Source organism: Hydra viridissima, unplaced genomic scaffold (assembly GCF_058129835.1).
Source record: "Hydra viridissima isolate aposymbiotic clone 2 unplaced genomic scaffold, HvirCarnegie_v1 scaffold_11, whole genome shotgun sequence".
In the NCBI taxonomy this organism is placed as follows: Eukaryota; Metazoa; Cnidaria; class Hydrozoa; order Anthoathecata; family Hydridae; genus Hydra; species Hydra viridissima.
In genome coordinates, this window is record NW_028324310.1 from 8,038,009 (window position 1) to 8,049,988 (window position 11,980).

General features: G+C 28.8%; 2 protein-coding genes across 4 annotated transcripts in view; one reads left to right on the forward strand and one right to left on the reverse strand.

The window, feature by feature from the left end:
* Positions 1–1,531: 1,531 nt before the first annotated feature.
* LOC149882011 (uncharacterized) lies at positions 1,532–2,473 on the reverse strand. The gene has a single exon (XM_090065878.1). It carries the CDS (start codon positions 2,471–2,473, stop codon positions 1,532–1,534), a length of 942 nt encoding a protein of 313 aa, XP_089922004.1.
* A 3,097-nt stretch (positions 2,474–5,570) lies between these two features.
* The window catches only part of LOC145190873 (ubiquitin carboxyl-terminal hydrolase 9X-like), a 36,119-nt gene continuing 29,709 nt past the window's right edge, over positions 5,571–11,980 (forward strand). For 2 of the 3 annotated variants that reach the window (XM_090066580.1, XM_090066582.1), the window contains exons 1-10: positions 5,571–5,991; positions 6,137–6,603; positions 7,831–7,943; positions 8,887–8,999; positions 9,381–9,423; positions 10,103–10,147; positions 10,582–10,697; positions 11,208–11,274; positions 11,464–11,562; positions 11,766–11,851. In XM_090066580.1, coding sequence (XP_089922706.1) covers positions 6,243–6,603; positions 7,831–7,943; positions 8,887–8,999; positions 9,381–9,423; positions 10,103–10,147; positions 10,582–10,697; positions 11,208–11,274; positions 11,464–11,562; positions 11,766–11,851 — 1,043 coding nt within the window. In that variant the 5' untranslated portion in view covers positions 5,571–5,991; positions 6,137–6,242. The remainder of the gene's footprint in view (positions 5,992–6,136; positions 6,604–7,830; positions 7,944–8,886; positions 9,000–9,380; positions 9,424–10,102; positions 10,148–10,581; positions 10,698–11,207; positions 11,275–11,463; positions 11,563–11,765; positions 11,852–11,980) is intronic. The other variant, XM_090066581.1, reaches the window with a different exon arrangement.

Below are 11,980 nucleotides of genomic sequence, written 5' to 3' on the forward strand. Positions count from 1 at the left end.
TCTCTTCATTTTGTAAGTCCTCATCATCTTCAATTAAATTTATTAATTCATCATCAATGGCTTTAACCTTATTATATTTTTCAATCAAAACTTCTTTGAAACTGCATAGTTCCTCTACTGAGTCATTACCTTGACTGAGATTAGTCATGCAATTATTAGCCTTTTCAAGTATGTTTTTTATAGCAATGATGGTAATGGTGCGAATACGTTTTTTTCCAGCAATACCTTCCATTATTACGAACCCTAAGAATGCTAGTAACAACAAATGTTTATTCAAAAAAAATTATGGCTAATTCTGATACAACCACAAACACAAATTACACACACACTATGTAATTTTTTAATGCTAGCAAAAATACGCCCCCAGACAACCCCAAAACGCAGGTTAACCCCAAAAAACAAATACAATGCTCATAAGTACTTAACTTTGACAATCTCTATCTCTCTCCGTGGGCTCCAAATATTGAGTATTTTAGCTTACTCAATGGTTCGCATTAGATAAACAACTTGAGTAATTGCAAGCACATAATATATATTTATAATACAAGAAGTTTAGTACAAAGTCTTAATAAAGTACTCGGCGCTACTCGACTTTCTCCCCCCCCCCCCCCTATTTTTATGATTGATTCTGATAGAGAATTTTATGCTGATTAAGAATCGTATAAAAATATGGGTCTCAAAATCAATGGAAAGTGCTCTAATCTGAAGTTGAAAGTACAAAAATATACGACAAATCTCTAATATTCGCCATCTTGAAAAAACTAATTCTACGGTTGGTTTTATTTTCAAAAGCAAAAAATGCCAGCCCGGTTTTTACAACAAAAAAAAATTTTTTTAGGTTTAATATGAACGGCTAAGTTCCCTCGAGTATACACTTTTTTTTTTTTTTTAAAATAAGAAAGTAGTACTTAAATCTTAAGAAACTATTAGTATTTAGTTACTTTTCGATAAGAAACTTATTTTATTAAGGTTCGAGGAACATCTCCTAATTTGTGTTCTGTTCAGGGACAAACCTTAGGATTATATGACAGTGATGGAATTCAAGCTATTTTAGCTGACAATAAAACGGGATAACATGTTTTCAAAGTTCATTTTATGTACTTTTTCTCACTTTCGATAATTAAGCAACTTTTACTACTTTTTAGTATTAGAGTTGAAAAAATGTACTCTTAAAATAAGAAACTTTCTAGTACAAGCTCATTTGCTTCGTTTCTTATGTGTAATCGGACAGAAAAACTAGCTATAAAGCGTGTTACTCTTGCGAAACATGATTCCTTTTTATGAATTTTAAATTTATAAGAGATTTTATGACAATTCTCAGATAATATTAAATCTTTAATAATAAAGAAAGAGTAATTGAAAAGACAAACTTCCTTCGAATAATAAAAATAGAATTCCTTATGTTCTTTGCAAAAATGTTTTTAGTGAATGTAAGTGGCTATGAAAATAGCCGTTTTTTTGATTTACCCAGTCCTCGGCATGAATTATAATGCTAGTAACGTTTAATGCACACAGTAAGCTTTCGAGGAAGTCAAACAGGATACGCTGCCACAACCTGATCCCAAAAATGAAAAAACCGATGTTCGGGGAATCTCTGCATCCACATAAATTCAGACAAATAGTCAGCTATCATTTCACGGTTAGTTGGTCCCATCATTGATTTGATTTTTGCTTTCGCTCGACACCACATAGCTTCTACATGATTTGTTGTCACGCCAGTCAGAGGTTCTACAAAGTTTCGAGTGTGGTTGACAGTGCCATGTAAATATGCAGGAGCTTGCAAATCATTATAAGCTGCCCACATATCACTCCAGACAATAGAGCCAGGAAGTATCCATTGATTTATGATTGGAATCAATGTTGCAGAGTCGCGATTTTGGACGGGAATTAAAAAGCCTTTTTTAGTAGCAGGTTCATATCCGCCAAATATCCACTGCTGTGGGATTACTCTACCAACGTGATACTTCCTTCGACAGAAAACAGATTCATCTATTTCAACAATGCACCCTGGACCACCTATTGGATCAGGGTTATTGATGAAATATGAGACACAAATATCTCTGCAAAATTGATTCCAATCAACAATGGTGTCATCGCTTCCTATGTTAAGCTCTTGCCTTACATCGCTAATTGATAATCCCCGACTCTTACCTGCACTTCTACCCCAAACGTAAGTTAATCCTAATATTTGCCAAAGTTGTAGGTGGGATTTCTCAAAAAAGCTGCCTTTTCTTATGCTGAAGGTTCTTTTGCACCGCTTAACTTGACATCTCCAAATGAACTGGTCGATTGATCCATTCTTCACTTGCTGTGTGCAGGCCACGTTACATACACTACAACGCATACTTTCGGCGAGTAAACCATAAGTTCTGCACCAGTGCATTGTAGCTTCAATGTTGTATTTGAATTTTGCTCCTATTTCTGTTAAGGAAAGAGAGTCAAATTCGTTTATTGTTGGTCTTCGAAGGGCCATGATATTAAGATAAATAAACTTACTAGACAGTTAGTACTGAAACATTCCTTTTTATATGACAGTTACAATGAAAATAATTTTTCACGGGGGGTTAACTTAAAGTATTAGAAAAAAAATCAACAGTTTGAAATATGTACATTTTTAATGCAAAAAGTTTAGTAATGCTAAATTTATTTTAGTATATAACCAATAAAAGATTTTTCAACTTATTTGATAAAAATTTTAAAAGATATTCTAGACAACAAAGTAATGATCCCAGCTAAACCAAATTTGCGTGATAAATTTAAATGTCAATGAATTCTCAAAACGTTCCATAATTAGAAGTTTTTGTTATGAATATAAAAACCAGGTTGTTAGTACTTTTAAAAGATAACTTTTAAAACAAAAAAAATCATTTTTCAAGATGGCGAATATTAGAGATTTGTCGTATATTTTTGTACTTTCAACTTCAGATTAGAGCACTTTCCATTGATTTTGAGACCCATGTTTTTATACGATTCTTAATCAGCATAAAATTCTCTATCAGAATCAATTATAAAAATAGGGGGGGGGAGAAAGTCGAGTAGCGCCAAGTACTCTAGCATAGTCAAGTATAAGATTAACAAAAAAAGAAAGCATGGATAGCACACAATGCATTGCGGGGATATTATAAACCCGTTAGTTTATTATCGGGAAGCCGAACAGGCTTCAACAATTATTACTATACGGTGAAAAAATTTTGTGATATAAAAGATTACAGACGTCAACAGGAATTTTGAGTTTAGGTTTAGCATATCTAATTGTTATTTCCAACTATCAGAATGAAATGACTTCATAGGTACAGTGTTTTCCAAAACTTAGGGAAATCTAAATAAAATACTTTTCTAAGAAACAAAAAATTTTAAGATAGTTATAAAACAACTTTAACTTAAAAACCTTTACTAGATATACTATTTGTTAGTAAACGTGGAATATATTCTTGTTTTGTTCTCACTTATATGGCTCTCTGTTAACTGTTCTATATGAATACAAAACAGATGTAAAAAATAGTAACATTTCAAAACAATAGAAACTTTTATCTTAATAAAATTGGGCGGTAGAGTAGCGGAGACGAATATTATGGTTAGATAAGTCGAAGTTAAACCTGAAAAGTACTGATGCTGAATAAAATGTGAGAAAACCAGTCAGCCAATGATTAAAATCAATAAACTTTATTGAAGCAATTAAACATGGGATTGGCGCAGACATGATGGTATGGGTGTGTTATTCAGAATTTCCTGTATTGGGACCACAGTATCACACAGAAGGTGTAATGGACAAATACATTTACAATTCAATTCTGGAGAATCAACAAATAACTTTTGTGGACACGCCTCTATGCTGGGCGTTTCAACAAGATAATGACCCCAACATACATCAAAACTCGTTAAAGTATGACTTACTACAAATTTAAACCACTGAAATGCAATGACCTGTGCAATCTCCTGACCTAAAACCTCCTGAGAACTTATGGAACTTAATAATTTGATGATAAAGTACAAAATTATTGAGTCTGTGCATCTCTTCATGGCCGCCGAGAGAAATTTCGGGTCCCGGGGAAGTTTTCTTAAGGGGCCCTCATTATGATCAATTACATGCTCAGGACCAAAAGAAGCGTGCTCTGGTCATTATAATTGAGAAATAAAAGTTAATTAAATCTTTTAAAAGTCAAAACTATTTAAATATTGTTTGTACACACGCGGGGCCCCGGGAATCTTCCCCGTCCACCCCCCTCTCGGCGGCCATGCATCTCTTAGATCTACTGAGGTTGTTCAAAACAATCGATATGTCATTAATTACCAATCTGATATGCTTTTGATACACTCGTAAAAGTTCTTTAATTTTAGAGTTGAAATAATGATACATTTTTCCTTTCTGTAGCTTTTTTTTTATTGCTATATCAATATATATATCTATCTTGTACAGAATGGATGCTTAGACTATGTTTTATCTATAATTCCTTGTATTGAAATCAAAATAGAAGGACATTGTAATCTTTTTACAAATTTCAAACGCGTTCCATTAGTTTCGGTAGAAAGTGTAGCTATCAGAATGAAAATACTGGTTTTAAGAAAATTTTGAAGAAAATGTTAAATGATGCTTTCTATGAACACCTTAACATTTCTCTCCAATTTCTGTTATGTCAATATCCTTTAAGACTTTTGAGTTAATAAGCTGTGATTTATCCATTACAATCTTTTTACCTCTTGTTTTCGTAAATTCGCTGCAAGCATGAGCTTACCTCATATTTACAACTTCTTGATGCCTTTTTCGAACCAGACGTCACTGTTGAAAATATTTTGTACTTTACAAGTAAGTTCGACTTGAAAATAATTGTTAATATATCAGATCTTATGGATCAGCATAAAATACAGCTCCAATATAATTTTTGAAACATTATTACAAAGACTAGTTTTTTGTTATATTTATTTTACTAGAAAATAGACATTAAAAAAAAAAAAGGAATTCAGAAAAAAACAAAAGGAATTTAGAAAAAAAAAAAAAGGAATTAAAAAAAAAAAAAGTTTATATTTGTAGATCGGTGTTACTAGATAACTGTAGAAAATGTCATTAAATTTCATTCTTAAAGGATTACCTCTTGATGAATTACTTTATTACTATGTAGTTATATATTACAAATGATTACATGCAATAGTGTATTCATTACACAAGTGCATACAATAAGTTTCCAACAACTCAACTTGGTGTAATATAAGAACACTACTTTAAAAGGTCGCATAATCATTTATAAAAAATACAACAATAGTTATAAAACAGGCTAATCAAAATTTTACCTTAGATTCTTACGTTAATTTAAATATAAAACACTCTAAAGGTCTCAATTTCTTGTTAACTTTTTTTAAAGAGATTAAACTTGCATTTAATTGGTCGATTATTATTTCTGTTGAACATCATTTTTACGTTATCATTGAGAAACTAGAGGCCCATATTTCTCAAAGAAAAGACCATTTCACTACCGATCCACCCCACCCAACGCGCCTAGTGTGTATCCATAAAGTTTCAGTTTTTTGTGGAGCCTTTTAAAAAATAATAAAGCGGCTTAAAATAGAAATACACTAGCCGCAATGTCTTAAAAATTATATCTACTCACAGGCTAACTAATATGGCTGCTTAGTTTGCGAGATTGTACACTATACTCATCGGTACTTTAACTCATTTGATCTATAAGATTATGATCTTTTATACCCTTTGTTTATGTAAAAAGAATGTTGGCAGTAAATTTTTCTGAATTAGTAAAATAAGACTTTTTATAATTGAATAATGATAGTTTTTAAAGATGGATATCTATACTTCTATATAAATAAGTTGGTAGCTGGAATTAAACGGCAAAACAAACACAAATCCGCACGTTTTTCTTTAATCACCTTAGTTTAAAGACATTAGCTATGAACCTAGCTACAATAAAATAAGACAAATTCAGCAGCTGTAAATAATATTCCATATATTCAATGGCTTCTATATTGAAACTGAACTAAAATGTAAATAAATAAATATATATAAAAAAGTTATTGATATATAAAAAAGTTATTGATATTGATTTTTGATAAATTAGTTAAAAATGCTATGAGTCGTAATATTGTTGATGTATAAGTTTTTTATCTGTATTTTTTTCTTGTCTTTCAGGAATGTTCTATACTTGAAGTTAATGCTTTATGACAAATGACTTTAATAAGTTTATTTAAGGAGTTCAAACATTGCGAGAAAAGTGAAACAGAGCCCAGATCAGGGCATGACAATTATTCCTCAAAATAATAAGGACTCAAAAATGAACAGTCCAGAAGGGGAAATAACCAAAAATAATGATTCTAACATTTTGAATTCATCATTATCTATATCTGAAGCTGTTGAAAATCCTACAGATATTGGTATCACAGTACCTAGTATAGAGGTCTTGAAAGTAATAGACGAATCAGAAAATGATTCTATTATAACAGATAGTGATTTTGATGAGAAAGGAAACCCAATATTCCCACATGAGTTACTTTTAAAACTTGATGAGATGGTAAATAAAACAAAATGGATAATTCCAGTTTTACCAAAAGCAGAGCTTGAAGTGTTGATGAATGCTGCTATAAAGTTGTCTAGAAAAGGTAAAGTTTTAATTTTAAAACTGTACATAAAGTAGCAGTCAAGAAGATGAAGCTCCCTCTTTTTTATATCTTTTTCCTTTGAAATTTAAATTAGGAGTATTTAAATCTAATTAGTTTGATTGTTTTTTTGGGTGGATTTTCACAAATTTTTAAAATAGTTATCTATAATAGAAGGATGTAACCACATTACAGCAGCAGAAAAGAAAAATTTTTTTTTCCCTATTAACTTAGTTGGGTAGTCTTTTATATTAGGAAAAAGCCTAAAGACTCTCTCAGAAAAGAGTTCATAGGTTTTCATTTATGGTAATGGGTAGGTCAATCCAGGTTTCTGAATTTGTACAAAAAAAAAAAGTTAATTATTTTCTTTAAGATATTATCCTTTAATTAGAAAAATCTTTGTGCAGGTTTTATGACGTGTTTTGGGTTATTATCTTGCTGATTGATTCATCCAAATAGTAATTAAGGTTTTTCATTTGGAAATATTGCCTTATGTTTTCCTTGTGCATAACTTGATCAAGGATGCTACCAGTATGGTTAATTAAGCCATCTGTGCTACAACTAATACAGTTCAAAACCATAATTTTTTCTAGAGAATGTTAGGTGTTACTTTGTTCCACTCAAGCTGCATATACTTACTAATTTTTTACTACAGAGAATAGTGGCCCAGTCTTTTGATGTTCAATAATATAGTGTTTGGCATGATAGGTACAGGTGATGCAATTCTTATAACAAACCAATATTTTTCTCAGCAGCAAGCCTTCCAAACAATTCTGAAGCACGCTGACATTGTTTCACAGTTCTAAAAATACTGGTTTTAATCTTTCTGATTATATTTTGAAAGCTGTGTGCTGATCCTGTGTTTCCTCTTGTTTTTAATACTACCTTGCTCATCATATTGTTAAATGACATTACAAGTGTCTGTTTAGAATCTACAGAGTGAACTTTCAACTTGGTCTCTTAAAATTTTTTGTTTTCTCCTGCTAGATTTTTTTTAGTCTTTCCATTTTGCGGTTGGATGGCTCATAGTTTACTCAATTAAAATTAAGCATGTAAAAGTTGCTTAAACATTACAAAATGAAAAACAAAAAAAAAAAATTATTTTGATCTGTGCAAATTCTGTTAAATATTTTTTATAGTTGTTAAATACCACAATAAATCTAAACAATAGCAAAAGGAATACAATTCAGTATTTGAATTTTTGTTCTAATTGTTTTATGATATTTCTAGGACTCGACACAAAAAGTGAAGCATGTCAAAGGTTTTTCAGTGAAGGAATGACAATATCTTTTACAAAAGTTTTAATGGATGATGCAGTTAGCACTTGGAAGTTTGAAATTCATGTAATTCTAAAGTTCCTTTCAAATGTTATTTATTAAAATTAATACTTTCATGCACATACTTTTTTATTTTACTTTATATGGTTTATTATTAATATTTTATTTCTTACAAAATTTTTTTAGCTTCATTAAAACTAGTGTTACTGTAAGTCATTTGATATTTCTATATTTTTGCCATGGTTAGTACTTCAGTAAATATGAAAAATTCCTAATTTGAATCGTGTAGTTCACAGTGATTTCTGAATTATGCAAATTACAATATTGACTGAAATAACCATTTTTGAACTATTTCCTTTATGATTAAACTTTTTTTTGCTTTATAAAATCCAGTCAAAACTGTTAACAGAAAACATGATGCATTAAATTATTAACAGAGAATCAATGCATTAGTCAATTTTTTAGGTATGGCTTGAAGTATTCAGTTAAATTTTATGTCTGAAATCATGTAGAGACAAGCTTGAAAAACTGAATCTTTTTTCTCTGATCTTTTGAAAATTTCATGCCTTAAAGTCTGGCTTAAACTTGCAACTGCTATTTTATTTTCTGAAACTGGTTTCTGGATGCTTTATCTTGCAGGTGCAATATTTTGCATATTTAAATTCTTTACCCAAAAAGTTTGTCAGTAATTCAATTATCAGCTTTGTCAATAAGCTTTTAAAAAATTTAAAGCTGGCAGATATTGCTCAAATATCAAATAGCTCATATAAAAGTTAATAGCAGAGTTAAGATTTTTCATACTTAAGGAAAAGCTAACCATGGTTAAAAAGTTAGAAAAATTAAATGGTACTTTGTATCAAACATTAATGAATTGGCCTGGAGTGATTTTTAACAGTTTATTTTAGGATTAATGTATCTGTTATACCAACAATATGTTATTTAATAAAGTTAATATTATGAAGTTAAATATGTAGTTTCTTTTAATTTCATGATTTTTTTCTTCCTTTAGAAATGTATACTTAAAAATACAGAAAAACTAATTGAGCTATGTGTTGTTAAACTTGAACAAGATTGGTTTCCATTACTTGATTTGTTAGCTATTGCTCTGAATCCCAATTCAAAGTAAATTTTAAAATTTCTTTATCTTTTCTTTTTCACCTATTTATTTTTTTCTTGTTGGCCATTACCAGCTTATTACATCTTTAAATATTAAATATATCTTAAATGACTAAATGTATATGTATTTTTTTAAATTGATATTCTCAGTATCTTACTATTATATTCAATCTGAAAAGTAAGTTCTAATTTGGATCAGGTTCCATTGTGGATATGGGCAATTTAAATTAGCTTTTGTTTAAAAATGTAGTGACCTCAAACTTAACTAATATCACTTGTAAAATGTCCTTGAAAGGAAAAGTACTGTCAAAAGCAAATATTTTTGCTGAAATCAAAATAAATAATAATAGTAAATATTTTTATTGATTGAAAATATTTTACTTATAGATTTCACTTGTTCAATACTGCTCGTAACTCTGAATTCACACCGGTTTGTTTTTTTTTTATTAAAAATTTATTAAAAGTGAAATTTTTATTAAGTTTATTACAAGTATTTAGTAAATCTTCTCTTATTGGGAAAGGGCATTAGGTATTTAAAATAGACATTATTTTTTTAAATAAATTTTTTTAAAGATTTTGGAAATCAAATAATTGGTTTAATACTCTTTTCAAGCAAAATCAATTTGTATTGTAAATAATTTTTCATGAACTTCTTTTTAGAAAAGAAACAAGAATACACTTTTCATAAGAATCATTCCTTTTATAGTTGTTTAAGAACTGTTTACACAGAAATAAAATATATCATTACTAAGTTTAAAGTGATAAGATATAGACTCTGATAACTGGGGATCAGACAATCTCAAGTATAAATTTAGTGATGTTACTAACCTCTTTTTTCTTATGCAAAAAAAAAAATTCTTTTTTTATGTCCAGCAGAAAAATGTGTTTCCAAGTGTTGTTGAACATTTTTTTATGAAAGCTGATTTTTATTGGTGAAGAAGTTGTTTTAGTTCAAGTTAAAAGGAGTGTAAATCCCCCCTACATAGGGCTATGAAGAAAAATATTTTTTTTAAAGGAATAATAAAATTAATTTTTGTATCACAATAACCGCAGTAATCAGACCAATAGACACTTTATAAAATTTTAAAGTCTCTTTCATCTCAATTTAGTCTCAGGGGCCGTTTGCACGTTGCAATGACTGTCGTCAACCAAAGGTAAAACTTCTTCTTTAACTATTTTCTTGGTTTGTAGAAGTGACTTTAAATTCCAAATATTGATGTAGTTTTATCAATAGTAGCTTATTATTGCATAAAGCGGATCCTTTCACATATGCTATATCTTTGTAAAAGTTGAGTAGGTGAGTTATAAAATTTGAAGAAACTCATTATTAAAAAGATCATAAGTAAAAAATCATTATTGAATAAAGATTATCCTCTTTTAAGACTTCTTTAATCAAAAATATTTTTTAAAAACTCATAAAGGTATAAGAATGAAAAGAAATTTAATTACAAAGCAAAATTTGTTATATTTAAAAAAAGAAAATAATATAAAAAGAAATAATAGTATTTAAAAGAATTGCAAATAAGATAAACTTTGTTTTTTATTTTATCTGCAAAGTTCTTTTTTTTTTTTAACCATATTTTTTTAGGGTTGGCTAGTAGATTTGGTTAATCAATTTGGAGACCTTGGTGGTTTTCACAAACTTAAACATAGACTCTGTGAAATGGGTAGCCTTAATGTTCAAGTAGTTTGCGCATTAATAAAGTAAAAATATTTCTTTTTCAACTTTAAAACTTTTTTCTTAAAAAATGTTCTTTTTTCTGCTTTTTATGTTTCATAAATACGTTTCATGAATAAAAATTGTAGTTTTAAATTGATATTTAATTTTTCATCAGTTGTGTTAAGATAATTTAAATAAATTATGCCTTAGAAATAGGTTTTCTGCTCACCTAACAAAAAAACAAAGATAGTTTTAAATTTTGATGTTGAAGTCTTATGTAGTTGATACAATTTTTAATGTCATTTTCAATTTTTTGAAAAAAATTTAATATCCATTTAAATATCTTATCCATCTAAGTCATTAAAAGTTAATGTGTTAAAAATTTGATAATCTACATTATTTTATAATATTAAATAAGAAAGAGACATTTGATTTAAATTATTTGATTTAAAAAAAGCTAAAAATGGTTTTATTGTGGTTGCTTATTTTTGTTTTGAATACTTTTTAAATTTTATATTTGTCACTCTTTTTTGTAAAAATTTGCACTTTTTCAGACCATTTGGTCAATGTGTTGAAGTGTTAACTGAACAAACAGTCGAACAATTTTTAATTCCAGTTGTTGTAAGTAAATTAACTTTGTTTGGATTCTTTATAAATTTGTATTATTTCTTTTATTTACAATCTAAAATAATATAATCCAATATATTGTTGTAGTATAAAAAGCTGTAAAGTTGTTTTAGAATCCTAAAATGTCTTGCTTTAAATTGAACAGAAACCTGAAAACTCTCATGTTTTTTTATAACTTTTTAGAAAAGTGTTAAGAGCTTCTTAGATTCAATAACAGATGAGGTTTTAAAAAAAGAGTCAAAAAATGAATCAAAAAATGAAGCTATATCTGTGACAATCAAGGTAAAATAATGTTATATCCGTGACTAAGGTAAATTATAGAAATTAATTTTTTGCTTGATATGTTTTTAATGTTTGCTACATGTTCAATTAACATGTTGTTGTTAGCTTAACAAATCTAACTAATCCTGTTTGTAGTGCATTTTAATGATACTGATGCAAACTATTTTACTAAGTATTTTTAAGACTTCTATTTTCTTTTGCAGAGTATGAAATTAATTGTTGCTCGTTTACCTGGTCAAGAGGAACTATGTAAGCAACTTGAAGAGTTGAGACTGTTAATGATTCTCAGGTAAAAATTTCCTCTATTATTTATTCATCTCAATTTTTATGAAGTGTTTTTTGATGAAATAAAGGATAGCATTATGGTTTACTTTTGATAAACTTGAATTTTTATCAGGTCACACAAAAGTTTTGTGTT